The following is a 21833-nucleotide window of genomic DNA, read 5'->3' as shown; positions in this document are numbered from 1 at the left end:
GGCGAGTCAAACTCGCACTTGGCCGGTTTTTTAGTCTTTAATATAAACTGTACCACTCTCTCTTTCTGTCACTATCATTTTGGCGCATTATGCTTGCTGCGCAGGTGTTAGCCTCTCTATTTATAGTCAACTCCATACTTGGACCTTATCAACCAAGCGGGAGACAGTCTCGTGTTTGCTTCCTATTAATATGACACATGATACGCCGAGCCGCTAACCGGCCAAGGCAGATAAGCGAGCTGTGAAGACAAATCACACGTAGTATACATAATACAATATCACTGACTTATTAAATGGACCGATGGCTTAGCGGTAGTGACTATTAAGATAGAGCTAAAAGTGTCAAAAGTAATTATATGTATATTATAGAATGTATGAGAGGAAAGTGTTGTATAATGCATAATATTCTGATGATAAAATGGGACTCAGGACTTCGATCTTTATTAATAGGCTACAGACTTAAAGAGTATATAGACCATAGTCCAACGATAGATGAACCCTTCTTTATTCTTACAAAACTGTGTACTCTACTTTCGTGATACACACCTCTGTATTTATACCCCCCTAAAGACTAGACCTTATAGACTGAAAGATTTGCAGATTATCCCGTAAAGTTGAATGTGGGGTGACACAAAGCTCGTCCGGAAATGAACTATGCCTCGAGGGCAAATCGATACGTCTACCTCTATATAAAATGCTGCACGCCTGTCGCCCCGTCACTGAAATACCACGGCCGGTGTTTATAATTATCCCTGTGTGACTTATTACTGACAGTCTCGTTAAATAAGGAAGGAAGTGAGGCTAAATATTGGGATCATTTGTCTAAGTGTCCTTAAAATTTAAAAACGTAACGCGAAGAACTCTACATTGATAAAAGTTTAAGGCGTTACGGGACTTACTTTATGAATGTCACGATTTGGTTCACCTGCACCATTTTTGGTTAAAATAACGGGAGAGACATACTCAATACAATTTTGGTAAATTGTATTGAGTATGTCTCTCCCGTTAGTCGTTCATATTATGAGTTTGTTTATTTGAATGCGCTAATCTCACTGCTGGACTGATTTGTATGTAATTTTGCACACATATAAGACCAAGGTACATATAAGACATACTCTACTTTTTTGCGGAAAAATATTTGTTTCCTTGGGAATTCCATATTTTAGCGAGTCGCGCTGAACTTAGTTTTAGATAAAGAAGAAATTATTTTGATAATCGGTCAGCAATAACCAGGACTAGCGCTTTAATTTATAATGCAAAGTTTCACTAGCAGTTAGTAAGTTCCTCGTAGCGTAGCTTAGCACGGACAGCACGGTCTGCCAAGTTACAGACAACCTTGTTCTGGCCAAGAACTCGCCTGACCGCGGCGCGCGGCGGTGGGCGGCGATCGCTCTACAACAACATATTAAACTGTTTACATTTAACGCAATTTGAATATTGGAATTCACACGAAGCAAAAATATTAATTCAAAATACATCAACTATGTCTAACTGTAAACATTCGTGTATGTGATTACTGTTTGCACTATTTTCTGGAAACAACATGGTCAGCTTGTTGTCAAAATCAATATAAAAAATTACTTACATTTACTGACTATATTATGTCCACGTAGTTTAGAGAGAAACTACGGGTTTAAAACAATGAAAATTAAAATAATGCAGCGTCCTTAATCAGATTAAGACATCATCTTGATTAAAGCGAGCAAAAAGTTATCCACATGTTAAGTGGCGCCGCACTTCCTCCGACTCCGACGCATAAAATGTTTCGCAACTTTTTCACACGATTATATCGATCAGTTTGGCGATGTTGCAACCATCAACTTTTATAATACATACTATGTTCCATTAGAAAAATGTTCTTTAATCTTTGATAGCTCTATTTACAGTTTGCGTTGAAAGAGTATTGGACTCAGATAACATACAAACTGCACCTATTTATTTATTTATTAAAGTTAATTTTAACGGGTTATCCCAATTACAACAATATGCACGTTGAAAACCGATTTAAAAGATCAACTAATCCATGCTATAATAGAATTACAAAGAATATTACAAATGGTTCCAAACATAATATTTTAACGTAGACTATAATTTTGTTCGCTTTATCTGATTACGAAGGGACTCTGGGGATGGGAGCAGGGAGAGGCCACTAAGTCGAAACAAATAGTTATCTGCACGCACTGCAATTGTCAGAACCAAGCCACTATTATAAACACATATATCCTCGCCTTAATGCTATAATACATTAGGTTCCTACATGTCATGGTATAGTAATGAATAACGATACCTCATAGTGCGTACATAGAACCTTGCTGAGGTTGAACTTCTATCAGCCTCTTCGCAATCATTAAGATTGTATGTACAAGAAAGTGAGAGAATATGTTTAAAATGGAGATTGTAAAAGTCAGCTGATTATGATACATTATTTATAGCTAAACAATACAGATCAGGCTTTAACAAAATTGAAGAAAATAGAGTCGGTTAACTTGTTTAATTGCTAGTTGCTACTTGCTATGTTATCTCCGACGCGAAAATCCTAGCGGAGTTTACCGAAAACAATAGACTTTAGCCTATATTCATTAAAAATAAATGATCTATGACTGTATGTATAATATACGACGGCCAAGCTACTCCTGTCCAAACAGACCCACATATTTGGGCACGCTATAATTAGACACGCTACACCATTTATTATGCGAACTCTACATTTTAATATAAACTTTGCCGAGCGTTGCCCCGGATCGATGTTTGCTTCGGGGAAATAAAACTAAGCACCAGCACCGTAGAGGCCATAATGGCTTGTATATAAGGCATGTTTTTTGTGGTTATTAAACATGTGGCAAAAATTGAAATTCACAAGCATTTCTAAGCGTAGAGTTCGGAGACAAAAACTTTGTTTTTAATTTGTAACGGAGATTTAATTGCCAACTTTCTATGCCTTAAACCGAAATCTAGAAAAAAATATTATAAGTATGTAATATATTCTCCAATCTTCATAACTTATTTCAAACTTAACCTAGGTCGACTAACTGTAAAGAGCTAATGGCTGATTTCAGACTTTTCAGTTTACATGAATATCTGAGTTTTTTTAAGCCAGACCTTAGCAATTCAGAATGTTTTAATTAGTAAATTGTTTTGAATTTTGACGTTAGCCAATTAAAAGCGACTATAAGAGTATAATGCTTTAAATTCTAATCAAAAACTCTCAGAACCGAAAGCGTTTATACGTGGGAGAGCCATGCTTCGGCACGAATGGGCCGGCTCGACCGGAGAAATACCACGTTCTCACAGAAAACCGGCGTGAAACAGCGCTTGCGCTGTGTTTCGCCGAGTGAGTGAGTTTACCGGAGGCCCAATCCCCTACCCTATTCCCTTCCCTACTCTCCCCTATTCCCTTCCCTTTCCATCCCTACCCTCCCCTATTACCCTTTTCCCTCTTAAAAGGCCGGCAACGCACCTGCAGCTCTTCTGATGCTGTGAGTGTCCATGGGCGACGGAAGTTGCTTTCCATCAGGTGACCCGTTTGCTCGTTTGCCCCCTTATTTCATAAAAAAAAAGCAGAGCATGCATTACTAGTTACTACTACTGCTACTACTCCCATTCCAATTAGGAATGTAGGTATTGCTACACTATTAAATAATAAATATAGTATAATCGCCTCCTGTTTTGGAAGTCGGTTAAAAGTGACAAAACACCAAGCCCACCGTCCGCGGAACTAATTTTCCAATTGGGAGTGTGTTGGTGCCTGGTGGTCGCCCACTGCGAAATGTCGCAACTGGACTATAGCTCATAGCTGCCCCTGCCCACTGCCCACTGCCCAGCTTCCCACGTAAATAATATTGTGTTATATTGATATAAAATAATATTTGTGTACCAGTACCTTTCTTTAGTAGGTACATATTATTATAATTTTTACAGTATTGACTATACAGTGCTATGTGCCGAAATGCCATAGGAGAGGCAAAAATGTGGGCTCTATAGCCGTTATAAAGTTGTGGATATAGTGTCATTGCAGCTGGCTATCGCTTTTTGTAGATATTCAAGTAATGAAGAGAAGGCCGCCATTTCAAACTGTTTTTTTTTCCTCTTTCTTTGTATCCATTGTCAACTGATTTGTTTCACTAATGGTTTGAATAAAGAGTTTATTATTATTTAAAGTAACAAGTTCTGCATCTTTCCTAATATGTTTTTAGTAAATACATAAATGAAATATGAAAATGTCGGACTTAATAAAGAATTTGAATGTTTTATACTATCGTGGCTAACAAAAACTTTTAAAAAACTTCATAAAGCTATCTTTAATAGCTTCATAAAAAGCTTATCAAAGATGCTAAGCTGAGAGTATTTGCAAAAGCCTTCACCTCAGCCAGACTAGCGGGAACGAGTTCTCAGATCCTTCATTCGATCTAGTTCTCCGCGAGAGCCTCCTTGTGCTTTTGTGAAAAAAATTAGCTCCTTGGGGGAGAAAACTGCAGTACAATTACATAACGAAACAATAACGGAAGTCGCTGAAAGTATTGAGACATCATGTTTTGTGTTTGGGTTTTTTACCTTAGTTATTAAAATAATAACACGGTTGATAACTATGCAAGGTCTGGGTGTGACATGACATGACAAATATCTAGACTTCATTGAATAATTGGTATACGTATATGGATACATATAAATTATAATATATGGTATATTTTTACTTCTAAGGAGGTCAAAGTGTATCCACCAATTGCATTAAAATGTAACGTTATATCAATAATAAAGTTTTATTTATAGATGAATCAAAACATAAACTCTGCAGGGCTAACCTCGTTTCCATAGCACCTGCGCGCTGCACGTACGCTCGCTACTAACCCGCTCTACCTCTTATGACCCTTACGGCTATTGTAATAAGATCGAGCATGGTGCAGTGCGTATTGCACATAATTTACAAAGCGTCTTCAAGTATTCAGTGTCAGCTAGCTCGGGTTACAATGTGGCAAGAGATAAGCGGAGGAATTCAGTCAGGTTGATGAACCATTTCGACACTCATTAGGCCTTTGCATGCTTAAGATGGCCGCACTGTTCAGGAGACGAAACGTAACCAGTCGTATCACTTGTGTGAGGATGGGCCCTACATCTGCTGAAATTAAAGTTGAAATAATTTAAACATTGAGTGGAAATAGAAGGTAGCACAGATTTGTTTCATAACTTATTACATAGTCAGGTAAAAGAAAATTCAGAATGAATAATTTTATGCAGACTATTTACACGATGCATAATGATGATGTATGCAAGTATAGGTCTATATTTTACCAGAAAGTTGGAAATTTTGCCAATTGTGCAGGACAACTCGTCATAAGTAATTCGTATCTAACCGCCATTTGTCTCAACTCCTGCTTTAATTTACGCTGGCTTCGCTACTTACCGAGAGCAAAACCGCAAATTCTCCATTTAGCAGTCTAGATTCCTAGAGACGTTTCATTTACCCTAGACTCTAGCTCGTTAATGGAGCGGTTACGTTGATTTCACGTCTATTTTAAGAAGCCCTCTGTTTATTACAGCAATTAGAGCCGTCGACGGACGCGCGAGGAATCTATAACAAAACGATGTGCGAACGACCAGCAAACAGGCTAAACACAATGTTAGTGTATTAATTAATACGCCAATTATTCGTGTCAGTGGTTTTTGACCACACGCTAAATGACCAAAAGGCTGGCTTTTATATTTTCGAACTTGTGGCTCCCGAGTCCCGAGCGCACATTTTCGAGTATACAAAAGGCAAAAGGGTAAGTACACCTACTTCAATGCATTCTGCAATGCAGCGTTCTGAAACTGCAGGGACTAACTTATGTTCGACTCCCCAGTGCTATGCATCGGTTTTGATGGAGCCACGGCAACTGTATAAAGCCAATGAGTTCGTTCAAAGTGATCAAACCCGTTGCTTAATTTGCGTCAACATTAACAAACTTTGTAATAATTTATTCCGATAGATTACATAGACGAGGCTTAGTTGATGTCATTAAACTTATCTATGGGTCGTCACCTGGCGCAGCGAGAGGGGAGGGGAGAGGTGTTGCCCAAACGTGGACCTAATTAGGGGATTCAGGGCGCGTGCGTAAACATTAGTATGCGTCGGAGTAGCGCGGCTTAATTATAAGCTCGCTCCATTGTTTCGTGCTTATACGGTGGAGCTAAATCGTGCAAGGGTCATGGCCTCAGTTCCTGGTGCCGAGTGGAAACTTTGAGGATGGTGAGCACCATACGGTCCTCGAAATTGGACCAGCAACCAAATAAGAGGTTTCAAACACTCCACGTAACATTGAAGACCATTGCAGAAAGTTTTTTGCTCTTACCTTCTAAAAAATAGGCATATAGGCAAGGTACCGTTAAGTTCGTAACTGTCGTAAAAAATTTAAATATCAAATGGTCAAGCTTATGACAACATTATCTAAACATTTTTATGGGTGAACCATTAGTCAAAGATAAATCTTACAAAACAAAGAAGACGATTCCATTTCATCAAGCTATCTATTCTAATTTCCATGTGCGAGTGGGCTGAGCCGGAAGCGAGCGAACTTTGCATATCAATCAATAAGAGTCAATCATTCCTCACAAACATACCTTATAAATATTTAAAGATATAACGAACTATGATAGAGGCACGTCTAAGTAGAGTTTGAGTAAGCACTAGTTTAATACTTAGAACTTCTTTTACAAGTCATAATGTGGCTTGTTACCCAATCTTTTGACAATTAATAAGCAACAGCTTATTAATTCACATTTCAACTCTCTAATCTCAATTCCCACAAAATATAAAGTAAGAAAGTGACAACATGTGAAACTGGATCTAAAACCAGAGACCAGCCATACATTTATTACTCTATGCTAAAACTAATAACTTTACTTCAAGTTACAACAGTAACATAAATTAGAAAACCATTAAAATATCATATTTCATCTTCCACGGCAGGAAGTGACAATAATTGTGTAAATTGCAGGGGAGCACAAAGCGAAGGCATCAAGTGCCCTAGGGCTCAGATCCCGCGAGAATACTAATCTGGATGCCCTACATCGCGCCAGTGCTTAACCTCTCCACATAAGGGCATCGCTCTCCTAATGGAATTATTCCTTTTAGGTTTTAAAATGTATGCTTTGAGGGCATGAGAGCTTTCATTCATCGTTGTTAGTAAGCCTATTCTGACGTTTTTAGGCTAATACAAGTTAAACAAATACTTATCTTTATAACTTGTATTTGCAAATTGCAAGATTAATGTGTTCATAATGCAGACAGGAGCGTCATTTTTATGATTAATGCCCTTTACGTCATTAGTGCTACTGATGATTTGTTCAGTGAAGCTTATCTATGTTCCAAGTTGGTTCCAAGAATATTGCGCCTTCTATTCGGTATAACGTCAATAAACTACTTGCCTCTATCTCTACTGACTGCTATAAACAGTAGCAGGTAGACGTAGAGGCTTCGTGGATGTAGAAATCAAGTTCGGCCTCGCACGCATCTGTGGCGCTTGGCCAATCACAGCGCGCGGCGAACATCTGTCGCGTGCGCCATTTTTTGCCGCGGTCATTTTTTTATTTTCGTTAAAGCAGGAGATGTTCAAGAGCCGATCTATAGTTTTGTGATGAATTTAAATTGTGGTTAACTAAAATATGGTATGATTTAGGCAAAGTTGTTGATGTAGGGGCTAGAGATGTAGAGCTAAAATAAACTAGCTCAAAGCCGAGCTTGTGAGGGCTCGCGTCGTCACACCTTGAATTACTAATGATGACACATCTACTTATCTAATATTATATAAATAAAAATTACTATGTTAAAGCACAAATCAATAGGCGTGATAGTTTTTCCCTAAAGTGTACCTACCACAAAATGTACAGGTTGTGGGATATACTATGATAATAAAGAAAGTAAAGTAGAACAGGAATATTGTGTGCAAACATTTACAATATAACTGTACGTAGTACAAACTTATAACTTAATATATGTAGATTGGTTTCTGTTTTGTCACCAAGAATAAACTTGGCTCTACCAACAATCACTTGCAATCACAATAGATTTCTCAAGAAACAAGCCGCTGGACTACATTCCCGTTTATTTATGGATATGGAATGTAAATGTATGAGTTCCTGAGGGATCACATTAAAAACTATTTTCATTCCAAACATCCGCCAGCTAGGACTAAGCGCGAAGAAATAACAAACATAGAGCTCGTACCTCGTAATTATAATAACAGCCATTTTAACACTTCCTAAATTAACAGGCTCTCAAATCACATGCTATGACTTGTCTGTTAGCCCAGCAGAAAAAGATTTAAGTAAGTACGTCAAAAATTGGGCCCTAAAGTAGCCGTTAAGAATATACCGTTTGTAGAGCAAGTAGCTTCTTGCTCTACAAACGGTTCTGTATTTGGCCATAAATATTATACGCAAGTTTAATATTTATGGCCAAATACAGATGTACAATGTACTCAAAATTATTAGGGACGCATTCATAGGTTATTGTCATTTCTTAGCAGAATGACAAGCACAACGAGCCTCACTTCATTGGAAGTCATTTAGTAATATTAGAAATAATGAACATTTAGAGAGATTTATATAATAATAAAATTAAAGAGTTTATTGCACTTTGTAGATCGTAGACTCATTTCGTCTCCGCATAGAGTGAGGATTAAGAAAAATAGTCCATAAATCCTTACAAAACACTATACCTAATCCTCGACTCATTAATGAAATGATCAAAGCAACAATTTGAAGTATGTAGTAAATGAATAAAATGATAATTGCGTTTCCATATGGTGAATCAGGTTTCTGTAGCACCTGTCGTGAACATCTGCGCTCACGGCCTTATCTAACGTCCAATCCCATATATTCTGAGTTTCTCAGAATATATGGGATTGGACTTTGGACGAAGAAAAAATATTTTGATTACTATTTCTTTTGTGGTGAAAGTTATTTTTATTTTTTAATTTTTTATGCTTTTTTTTAAAGAAAGCAGGTCACTGTCAGTAGCCCTGACATCACTGCGATCTATGAGGATCTATTGTAACTCCTTCACACTAGAGTATCATCCCCAATAAACCCAATTACATTAAGTGTATCATTAAGTGTCGTTAAGTGTGCGATACTGTCAACCGAAGAGGTATTCTGTGCAGGCTTGCCTGTGCAGGGTCTACGACAAGAAGACCAAGAATTAATTACTATAGTAATGAACCATAAAAACACTTTGAAATTATCTCAAATTTAAAATTACCTACCTCAGACCCCACCCGAGAGATACGCAGTACGCTAAATCTGTGCTAAAAATATATTTGGATGAATGGAAGCTAAGTAGGAAATGTTTTTGTGTGTCGCCTCAGCATGTACCAATGGCTAAAAAAAACTGCACAGCTACACACACTTTGTGGTATACCTGTCCGGTAAACCCATGCAGGTAGACTCAGCGGTCAGCGAAAAAACTTAACTAAGTAATTAAATAATAATGCTTTTCTACTACAGACGGTGTCATAAATCATTATCTCTCTCTTGGTCATAAACAATCAAAGAAACGCTTCTCGACTATAAAACGTAAATCATAAAATAAAAATTATTGTACTATAAATATTAATTATTAATTGTTTTTATAACTGCTACCAGCATTTAACGTTTAATTGTTATTCTAAGGTTATTATTTGTTGCCAAATATGGAAATATTTTTATAGCACTAGAAGTGACCCTGATCGCTTTACGATATAATACACAGATTTAGCTCGCTTCAATACGGTGATTGACACAAATTGATCAAGTTTAGTTATTAAGGCTGGTATAAATAGTCAGTACTTAAGATGCGACCCGGTCTCAAGACGCGATTCGGCTCTGTGATTGGTCCAAATTTTGACAGCCAACCAATCACAGAGCCTGAACCGTGTCTTGAGACCGAGATGCATTTTGAGTACTGACTATTTATACTGGCCTAAGAATCAGATTTGGGGAGCTGTTTTACGATCGCAAAATCATTAGTCGCTGCTTGCTTTGTACGAAGCAATACAAACTTTCAAATAATATATTCCTCAAGCCTTTAACGAGAGTTCTACTACACTCTACACAAGGTTTTGCGATTTGATTCAATCAATATCCTTTGCTTACTTGCTTCAGAGTCAGTGTTTACACCGCAAACGCAAAACGACATAGCGTCCATGGATAGTGCTATAATTTCAAACGTAACAAAACGTGGGTGTCACCGTAACTTCCTTTACGGGTAGAGGTTGACCGTGACCAAGTTGTGAGTGTTCGTTAACCCGAACGCGACGGTAACCAGCAACCACGTGGTTAGTAATTAACAGCAATTAGTCGCGTCGGCCTCCGTGCGGTGACGCGACGCGGCGCGGAACTGGGTCGAGCAGAAGCCCTCATCATCTATATAATAACTCTGTTCGGGAGCTCAGTCAAACTGCACTCGATAGCTTCGACAGCGAAGTTAGAAATTGAGAATGGATTTGACATGCACCGCAAGCGTTTAGCGATTTTTTGCCTGATAGATTATCTAAGTATCAGGCAAAAAATCTATACTACTCTACGTAAATAAATGCATAGTTGTATTATGTGCTGCAATGTTTTCCTAATGTACAATTTGACAAACATAATCCTGAATTTGTCACTACTCCCCGTAAAGACGTTAACTACGGTGTGTCATCTATACAATAACCCTAGTGGCGAACAATGATAACTAATTTGTTGGCATAATATTATAATAGTAATCAACATCTTCACAGTTAATACTATAAATGGTCGTCACTCGTCATGCGGCATCTCTCGGCGTAGACTGTAGCCTTGTAGCCTTGCGTCGCGTATCTGGGTCGAGCGGAGCGATTTAGAGCCCTCATCATTCAGCTCGTGTACCGCCAACTTTGTAAGATGTTGGGGCTATCACGAGGACCAAACATAGTTCGTGTATAATCGATTAAAAAATAAGCCCTTGAATCCGTTGCACTCTGCAGCCTTTTCTTCTCTGAGTGAAGAATTAACCAACTCTTTAAATAATGCATTGCTTGAAACAGGCTATTTTAAATGACACTCCTATAGTATAATAATAGAGCACACTGAACACTCTTGTGTCTTGACTATGTTAAAACACACAAGTTAAAGCACCGAACATTACATTGACGATTGACGCCTGGCCTGGAATCATGGCTCTTAGAACTATTAGTTCGTTTTAACAAGCTACACTATATTAACAGCATAATATGTATCGCTACAACGCCAGCAACTCTCAAAAGACTTCTTTATAAGACCAAACACCTATAGAAACGCTATGTTTTGCACTCAACTCAAGTCACATTCATCTTTTCATAATGCCAGGAACAGCTTTGGATTTAGGGCAATGTCATTTTATATCACAGTATTTTGACTTAAGGGAGCTGTATGTAGTGTAAAAGCATGAAGCTGGTGATTCATTTAAGCTTTCAGATTCTTCATTAAACGTCCAACTTATTCGCATAAAAAAGTCTTGAGCTTTTTCAGAGCTTATGCAAAGCTCCGTCACGGTGGCTTGTTAGCGCGCCGGGCCGTAAAGTATGCATCTGTGTCAGTAGTGTAGTACAATGTTTGTCTGCAGTACTGTACTGTGTATGTTAGTCCCTTTGTTCGCCAATCGCCAGGAGTCCCGGGCCCGCCCGCTTCCGGTCGGTAACCTTGCGGATAAATTGAGCCAAAGCTTTGTGAGCTTTGAGAGTACAGGAAAATGTGCAGTTTGTTCCCTATAATTTGTTCCAAGTTTGAATATTATGCCCGGTTTCGGGGGGGTTTCGACAGGAGTGTTTCTACAGACCTTTTGAATTACAATCAAATCAACAATTACCTTGAATGGATAGTTAATATGTTAAAAAAACCTTAAAATCTAGATAATAATTGACCATGTCAAAACTGCGTATACGAGTAAATAGCGCAAACAAAAGATTTTAATTGTGCGTAATGTTGTATCTACTAATCATACAAGTGTAGTGATTACTGACCATATGACGTACGAAAAGTAAACTTAAAAATTTCTTTGCCAAACCCTGTTCTTTATACTCAAGGACGCTGGGGCAAGAAATGTTATCAAAAACTTACATTTTGACTTCGTTAAAGCTATATGTTATGATGATTAACACAACACCGCAAAAAGGTGCATAAATATTTGCAGACGATTGTCGACTTGTTTCAAACTAGTTTTTGTATAAAATTTAAAGTAAGTTTAAATAAATAAAAATGCTAATAAGTTATAATAACTGTACAAAACCAGTAACGCACTTCAATCTTCGCAATCATCTGCTCTTACAGCCATTTGTGATAATATTTTCTCATGTTTTACCCCTCATTATACGCGTACCACATTGCATACAATAATATTATAGTGATAGCAGACATAAGCTATTTATAAAATTGACTAGAATACTGTTCCGATTTCTCTCTTCTGTGATTACTCCAGTCAGTGACTAACCACTAGAGTAGTGCTATAAAGGTCACCGCTATTCCCTGTGCGAGTGCAATGCCACAGCCATTACGAGCTGAGGCCGGGGGCCACAATTGTGCGCGTCCGATCCCGGGGCCCCGGGGACTCTGACATTTAAGGCGGTTAAGGCTGCGCGTGCGCCGACAGACAGTTATGTAGATTTAGAGATGGTAAACATCTGGGCTTAGTTGGCTCAATCCAATGATTCTCCAAGATGTTCTATATGCTCTATGTAGAGACTTAAGAAGTCATTCGACCGCGCCAATAAACTATTGTACCGTGGTCCATGTTTTGCAGAAGTTCAGTAAAACTGTTTGCTTTGCTGAGATTTGATGAGCTTTAGCGAGCTTTAGCTTATCAAATTATTGCAAGAGCTTAAATATAACTTTAAATCTAATAACGTCTTACAGCCTATAATTTCTTGTGATTGACAGAGTAAACTATGCTAAAATCCTGACACCATTTAGTTACCACTAACATGAAATGCGAGATATCTGCTCTTTGTCAGGCTACGAAATAAAAGCACAGATTAAACAGTTACTGTACAGTGTTCAAGCTACAAATGCGAATCGAAGTTATCGGCAACTGCGAAGTGAGCTGGATTTGTCGAGCGCTATAAATGAATATTATATCTGTTTACGTCATATAAACTAGCCTTCAACCGGTCTAGATTTTAGAACCAGATACTGTCTACAAAATTAGATGCAAACCGTGCATGATACCGCTGCACTGAATGTATTATTATTTAGGTATCATTCGTTTAACTCGAGTTAACCATTTGGGGTAAAGACTTTAAATAGGTATGCTATTTTGGCTTCTGGAGGCCATGGAAAATATTACTCGGATTTTATAAATCACTCATTCGGAGTTCTGTCTAGTGTAATCGGTAATCACCAAGAGCGTTCTTCTTTGAGATAGGAGGTAAAACTACTTTTCTGGATCCAAACACTAACTGAACCATCTTTTCAGGAGCAGTGCGATGCGAGGACGAGAGCATCGGCCCCATCTTCATGAAGGAACCGCCCAACCGCGTGGACTTCAGCAACACGACGGGCGCGGTGGTGGAGTGCGCGGCGCGGGGCTCCCCCGCCCCCGACGTCATCTGGGTGCGAGCTGACGGTACTGCTGTGGGCGACGTTCCCGGACTGCGACAGGTGAGTGCCAGCGCTTACACGCGGGGTAACTATAGAGCAGCCTCGGCAGATGAGTTGTAAGTCACAACTCAGCTGCCGAGGCTGCTCTATACTGAACCGTGCTTCGGCACGAACAAATATTTGTGCGCTCAGCGCTACCCGTGTGAAAGAAGGACCCGCCTACTGTCCATCAGTCGTAAAAGACGTCCTTAAGGATTTGGTCTTAAGTACACACCAACATTTTCGTCGAAGGTGATTAAGGAGAAGCGCCCACCTCATATCATCAAGCAATATTTGGACGTGCCCATTCTGAAATCTACTTTTATTTTGAATAATATGTGGGTATTATGTGTGGGAAAGGTTGAGGAAGCTGCGGGAATTAAAACTTCATAATTATTTGCACACGTGATTTAGATTTAAAATACATTTAAAATTATAATAATAATTCTATACCTGCAAGTTGCAACTTGATACTTAATTTTAAACACAGTCGGTTGAACCAATTTTTCGACACTCGACCCGGCCTTTATTCAGAACTAGCTGTTGCCCGCGACTTCGTCCGCGTGGACTTCAGTTTATAGCGCGCGATGTCAACAAAATTGGTGTCAAAAGCTTTTATAAAAAAACCCTGGTACCCCTTAAATCAATACAGCTGTGCAGTGTGCAAACAATAAGTACTTCATTTTTGTATGTTAAACTTTATATATTATGCCAAATTTTAAAGCTTATTTAGCCCCCCAATTACACAACTTTACCCATAAACTATTTATCATTGATAGGTTTAGCCCCAATTTCACCAACGTCTGTTAGTGTTAACAGCTTGTTAAAATATCCTGTCTTCTCTTTCATTCATATGAAAAACGAAACAGCTAACGTGATACTAATTCGAGCATTAACTTTAACAGTCGTTGGTGAAATTTGGTCTTAAGGTTACGTCACTGCCTGCACAGATAAAGTACTGAGTTATTTAATACCGTAGAATAGATATAACAATCGAAAAAAATCGAGACTTAAATGTAAGATGATACCACCTCTTATAGAAAGACTTTTGAGCAAGCGTCAGCGCGATGTAGAAGACGCACGGCGCCATCTATTATGAATTTTTTGAACAAATTTACGACCCTTACAACCCTTTTTTCCAGTAAAAAAGTAGCATATGTCCTTTCTCAGGCTTTAGACTATCAGTATACAAAATTTCATTACAATCGGTTCGGTAGTTTTGGCGTTTGGCGTGAAAGCGAGACTGACAGACAGACAGACAGACAGAGATACTTTCGCATTCATAATATTAGTACAGATTATGTGCACACTGCACAGCTGTTTTTGGGTATTTTGATTAATTAAGGGCCGCGCTACACCGGAATGGCAGCGGCGAGGCGAGCACTTTCAGCGCTGCCATTCCGGTGTAGCGCGCTGCGCGGCCCTAAGAGGGGTACCACTTACCAGGGTTTTAAAAAGTTTTTAAATTTGACACAAATTTTGTTGACACCGCGCGCTATAAACTAAAGTCCACGCGGACGAAGTCGCGGGCAACAGCTAGTTATGAATAAAAACAATAATATATAATAAAGTAGGTATGATTAGTTCTGTTATAATAATGAAGTAAAAAATAAAGCGCCATCTGTTTTCATATATTAGAATTAAAATGTAAAAATATTTTCTGGATGGAATATAGGCCAACACAACACACTCGAACTCCTTAGAAATGCAGTAGGAGTTCTATAAGATCAGATAGATTGATTATTATTATAGCAAGTGATAATATTATTAAACATAATATTCTAATGTATTAAAAACTATAAACAAAAACATAATAACTAATAAGTATGATTAGTTCTATGTTACAACGAAGTAAAAAAAAAGCGCCATCTGTTGAATCGTATTAGAACTAAAATGTTCATTGCATCGCGTCGATATATTTCTGGATTTTTTATAATATTATACATAAAATATATTTAAGATTTTTGAAATATTATTTTAATACACATCCAAGACCCAGGAACATTGAAAACTTTTTGTTCCGCCTGCGGGACTCGAACCCAGGACCCCCGGGATGAGCGCTGGCCACGCGCAATGCGAAGTAATTTTCATCGATATTTTCATGGAAATAAGATATTTTCCCACATCAAAATGTAGCCTATGTCCTTTCTCAGACTCTAGAATAACTGTGTACAAAATTTCATTGCAATCGGTTCAGTAGTTTTGGCGTGAAAGCGAGACAGACAGACAGACAGACAGACAGACAGACAGACAGACAGACAGACAGAGATACTTTCGCATTTATAATATTAGTATAGATGGCACTCATCAGCTAGCTAATAGCTAGAAACTTAGTTGTGAAATGTATTCAAATCGCATATATGCAACAACTGCATACTACAGACTACTGCATACTTGCCACTTACTATGAATGATTTTATCTCTGACTCTTCTGACGACCTCTGTGGCTCAGTGGTGAGCGCGTCGGTAGCTCAAGCCGGGGGTCGCGGGTTCGAATCCCGCCGACGGAACAAATAGTTTTCAAAGACCCGGGAAGGGTCTGGATGTATATTAAATATGTGTATGATATAATAAAAATCTTAAATATATGTATAGTATAAAAGTATTAAATATATTTCCATTGTCTGGTACCTGAAACACAAGTCCTTTAGGTACTTAGCACGGGGCCAGACTGACGTGGTGTGAAGCGTCCATAGATATTATTATATTATATTATTATTATTATCTAAAGCCGATCCAATATTATAATGGTTCTCGTAACATGCGAACGTGCGGTCAATACCAATAGTTTCCTACATTTTGTCCATTGATGGTATCGGGTTTACAATAATGGGACAATCTTGCATACAGAATACAATTGCCATGCGAAGTGCATACTTACCGTGTGACGCGCAGACTGCTAATCCTTGTAAACTGATCCAACTCTTAAGTTAAAACAGCCGCTTTCCGTTAGAACTTCATTCTTAGGGTTTACTTTTTGAGAATTTACCTATACTACTAAGATTCTGTTACTATCGTCAAAGTTTAAGTAAGGTAAGACCTGTATTCGGGGAATCGAGACAGTAGCGGTCATTGACTCCCTGTCAAAAACCTTGTCATTTTCTTTATAAACCGCGATTGACAATGAATTGTCAAATGTTCCTAGTTTAAGGGCTATATCGTATTTTGCATACCAAGAGTTGCCAAGAGGTTTCCGATGAATCTGTAATAATCTGTATTTTTATAAGAGGTCAATTTTATTCTTAAATATTGTAAATACAGTGCGAGCATTTTTCATTTAGCGCCTGGACTAAAAAGGTCAATGACGGCTACCACCTCATTTCGCCGAGTACAGTGTAGTACATTTTAATTTAACTGCCATCCTAAGCTCTGACGAGTGTGACGATGATCTTCTAACTCTCACTGTCATTACTGTATTTTTTTACGATATGTGTCTGTCTGTTCGTCTATCTTACCCCTTCACGATCAAACAAAAGAAATTTAGGTCATGACAATGCTCTTAAGATGGATTAATATTAGTACTGATACCGCGTGATTAACAAATTACGTCGCAATGAAGTCATAGAGCTTGTAATACGTAGCGCAGAACAGCGCTTGTCTATGAAAAAATACCTAGCAAACCTCTTAAGAGAATCCTCGGAGATCGCGCGAGGATCGTCGTTCCTGTGTGACACAAACATTCCAATCTCCTTTGTCTCCGCTTCCAGGTGCTCCCGAACGGCAACCTGGTGTTCCCGCCGTTCCGCGCGGAGGACTACAGGCAGGAGGTGCACGCGCAGGTATACGCCTGCCTCGCGCGCTCGCCCGTCGGCACCATACACTCCCGAGACGTCAACGTGCGCGCCGGTGAGCATACCCACCAGTCACCACTCACCACTATAATATAGAGAGCTGATCCAGAGTTTTTGACAGTACGTAATATAGGGGACGCGGACTTGAGCAATCAAGGTGCGGTGCAATGTGCGAACTGATGTCGCCAATCCGTATTTTTTTGATTATTTACTTGACATGTGCTGCACGTTACTTAACGTCACTGCTAAAAAACAATCGGCATTAAAATAACAATTCGGGGCGTTATTTCGGAGACACAATACGAAATTAACTAAATCTCAAAATATACTATTAAGTACTGTAAAAAACTTGGATATAGCAGACAGCATTCAAAGTTATTTCAGTTTATGTCGGCGACATAAAAATCACTCTATTAGCAATTCTGAGCTAAAATAACTAAGTGGACCAAATATTAACTGTGCTCCACGCGCGGGCTCCGAGGATTTGTTAGAAGAAAAAGTGCAGCCCTGCATATGCCCACTCCTCAGCACTAGATTCCTCGAAGCTCACGCGCGGAGGATAGCAATATACGAGGCAAAATAAAATGTAAACAAAAGGCTTTGCTGTATTTGTAATCAATATGACCTTGATCAGGAAGACTTAGCCTTGAGTCTAATCATGCGAGCTAAAATACTTGTCAAACGCCATCCAACCTGAATAAGGAGATTAGTTAAATGTCTATTAGTTCGTCATACTTAGAATAGTAGTTACATGAGAAACACCATGAGTGACTTCCGTGGCATGGAGAGAGTGCAAGTTAGGTTTGGTCACGATTGACAATGTATTTCTAGCTTACCAGAACATGTATGTATGTTTGTTTCATACCATTAATCTAAAAAATTATTTTTAGATATTATATAAAATAGAAATATTTAAAATGTAAAGGTTTTCAGCAGCCATGTTTAAGGGTATTATGTTACATGACAGTTTCGAAAATTAGCTGTCTAAATATCACTGATATCACCCTTTCTAGGAAATACTCAAAGGTCCCCTAAAATATCTCGAACTTATTTTTATAAGTAGCAGACCCATATTCTAGTGAAAATATTGTTCCGCTATAGTGCACCGTGTCAAAGAGGATTTAAGGAGGAGGTATATTTATAAACAAGCGTGAAATGAATTATAAAAGGTCACAAGACAAATCGGTCAATTACTTTCTATTAGTCGTGCCCTCAGAGACGGCCCTCCGGGACAATAGGGTCAATTTGATAATCACTTAATAACGACCATATAACAGGCACTACCAGTTACATCCAATAGAATCGAAAGTAAAACTCAATGGGGTACATCTATGTGGTTAAAAAACACTAGAGGGATAAGCTACACTTTTTGTACAGTCATCTAAATAGTCATGGTCATCAATGTATCGAAAGTAATGTCGAGCTCGTACCAGCCGTGGCGCAGGCGTACGACACGGACGTGAACAAGGAGTACGTGATAATGGGCAACAGCATCATCCTCAAGTGCCAGGTCCCCTCCTTCGTCGCGGACTTCGTCGACGTGCTGTCCTGGCACACCGACGAGAAGGAGGACTTCTACCCCGGCGAGAACTACGGTCCCTCCGCCATTACCGCCTCTAACGCCCCCCTCCGTCCCCCGTGTTCCAGTCGTGCAGCAGCAGTACGAGTCCGAAGTCAACAACGAGTACGTGATCCGAGGCAACTCCGCCATACTCAAGTGCTCGATACCGTCGTTCGTCGCGGACTTCGTTACCGTGATCTCCTGGCACGACGAGGCCGGAAATTCGTTTACCGTGAACGGCACGAAGGAAGGCGAGGGTAACCTTACCTGATCTTAGACGCGTCGATCCTCCATCCGTCCTGTGATATCATTTCAGTCGTGACCCAGTACTACGAAGCCGAGGTGGTCTCCGAGTACGTGATTCGAGGGAATACGGCGGTCCTAAAATGCAACATCCCCTCTTTTGTCGCGGATTTCGTGAAAGTCGAGGCCTGGGTCGACTCCGACGCCGGAGAGTACCTGCCCACCGATGATATCGGTAGAGTGCTTCTAGACAAATATGAATTTCCCATTTCCATTACCCCCACTACACTCTAAATATTATTATTTAAATTTTGCATTTGAATCATTAATTTTTTTCTCCTCTAGTCGTCAATCAATTCTACGAAACGGAGATTTTGACTGAATATGTCATCCGAGGCAACGCCGCTGTTTTGAAATGTTCCATACCCTCCTTCGTCGCCGACTTTGTTAAAGTAGACTCTTGGATCGACGAGGAGGGGACGGTCATCACTTATTCCGATGACGACGGTAAACACTCGTCGAACAACCACACCTTACTTCCATTGTCCGTATGTCCTGGTACCTACCTATTCAATGTAATACATCGTAATACATCGATTGTTGTCCAGTTGTATCTCAGTACTACGCGACGGAAGCCGAGAACGAGTACGTCATTAGAGGAAACGCCGCCGTTGTCCGCTGCAAGATACCCTCATTTGTTAGCGACTTCGTCTATGTAGAGTCCTGGCTCATGGACAACGGGGAAATATTGACCATTAACAATACGAAAATATCGGAGGGTACAATAATTTAATAATAATGCTAATGATAATAATTGTAATTATTCCAAATCCTTGTATCTTCCTAAATATATGTGACCGATATAGTGATATCCCAGCCGTACGAAGCGGAGGCCGACAACGAGTACGTAATTAGAGGAAACGCCGCCATAATGAAGTGCGAAGTTCCCAGTTTCGTTTCCGACTTCGTGTCCGTCGAGATGTGGACGGACAGCGAGGGAGGGAGCTACTACCCGGGCAGCGCCGAGGGTAACGCTCCAACGTAGTAACGAGTGCATTTCCCGTTCCCTAACACTATTCGCTCGTCGCAGCCGTCATTCAGGAGTACGAGGCTCGAGTCAACGACGAGTTCGTTTTGCGAGGCAACACCGCCATCCTCAAGTGTATCGTCCCCTCGTTCGTCGCGGACTTCGTTTATGTAATGTCGTGGATAATGGACAACGACACCGTCGCTGCGAGCTACAATAACTCCTACGTAGAATCCGGTACTCACTCTCATCAAGTCATCACATTAGGCCCTCCTCCACATTCTCCGCTTCCCGAAATGATGGCAGGTATTTTAGGCAGGGTGATCTGTTTTCACAGTCGTTCATCAAAGTTACGAACCACGAGTGACAGACGAGGACGTGCTTCGCGGTAACCCGGCCATAGTGAAGTGCACGATCCCGTCGTTCGTGACGGATTACGTGCAAGTGATCGAATGGGTCACCAACGACGAGTCCCTCCCGGCGTTTTCGAACGATTCGATGCGCAATTACGGTAATGGCGATCACGGCGCATCCCCGATTGCCCTCTTCCGCTCCTCGAAATCCCCGCCGCCCGATCAAACGTAGTCACTATGCTCCCGTTGCAGCCGTGAATCAGTTCTACGAGTCGCAGGTGTACGACATATACGTGATACGGGGCAACGCCGCCGTCTTCAAGTGCCACATTCCGTCGTTCGTCGCCGATCACGTGCAGGTTGTCTCGTGGCACGACACCGAGGGCGGGGAATACGTGTTGGACAATGATTACGGTACCCGACAGTCTCGCTCGGCCCATTCTCCATCCCCACCCGAAATATTTAGATCTTGTAGTTTCTGATCGGATCCGAATTTATATTTCAGTCGTGTCTCAGACGTACACGGTCAACTTGGTCGAGGAGAATGTCCTGAGGGGAAACGCTGCCATTTTCAAATGTCTCATTCCGAGTTTCGTAACGGAGTACGTTTCTGTATCTTCCTGGATCATCAGCGAAGATAACGAAGAAAATGAAATCTATTCGAATGACTTTGCAGGCCAACAGGGTACTCTTACGCTATAGTTACTACGTTTAAGCTCCTCCCGATCCAGGTGCTCCCGATACCTTTTTCAAAAGTAAATAAAAGTTTCCCATTTTTAGTGGTAACGCAGGCGTATACTGTAAACCTGATGGAGGAGAGCGTGCTGCGGGGAAACTCCGCTATTCTCAAATGTCACATATCCACCTTCGTCACCGAATACGTTAGCGTCTCGTCTTGGATCGTATCGGAGGGTGATATAGACGAACTAGAAATTAAGGCAGAAGCTAATAACTTGGGTATATTTAACTCTAGGCGCTATTGGTATCCTCTTATTCCATGTCCGTCCCATCACGCCTGTATATTATATCCAATCGTAATTAGTCTTGTTGTAACATTGCAGTTGTCTCCCAAGCGTTCACACTGAACCTAATGGAGGAGAACGTTTTGCGGGGAAATGCTGCCATCGTCAAATGTCATATTCCGAGTTTCGTCTCCGAATACGTAACTGTTTTGTCGTGGCTCATATTCGAGGGAGACGTCGAGGAGAGGGAAATAAATGGAACTGCCCTTAACGATATTGGTAACGAATTAGACGTCGTAGGCTGAAAATCCC

At 40.1% G+C, this 21833-nt stretch overlaps 1 protein-coding gene across 1 annotated transcript in view; it reads left to right on the top strand.

Moving 5' to 3' along the window:
- LOC121739796 (Down syndrome cell adhesion molecule-like protein Dscam2) overlaps positions 1–21833 on the top strand; it is a 69548-nt gene that overhangs the window by 8164 nt on the left and 39551 nt on the right. The window contains 3 exon segments of the mRNA XM_042132365.1: positions 13421–13605; positions 17292–17430; positions 18809–18970. Of these exon segments, the coding sequence (XP_041988299.1) occupies positions 13421–13605; positions 17292–17430; positions 18809–18970 (486 nt within the window).

Source organism: Aricia agestis, chromosome 2 (assembly GCF_905147365.1).
Source record: "Aricia agestis chromosome 2, ilAriAges1.1, whole genome shotgun sequence".
NCBI classification, from domain to species: domain Eukaryota; kingdom Metazoa; phylum Arthropoda; class Insecta; order Lepidoptera; family Lycaenidae; genus Aricia; species Aricia agestis.
Note: the sequence above shows the minus strand (reverse complement) of the source record. Positions and strands in the feature narration are given on the sequence as shown.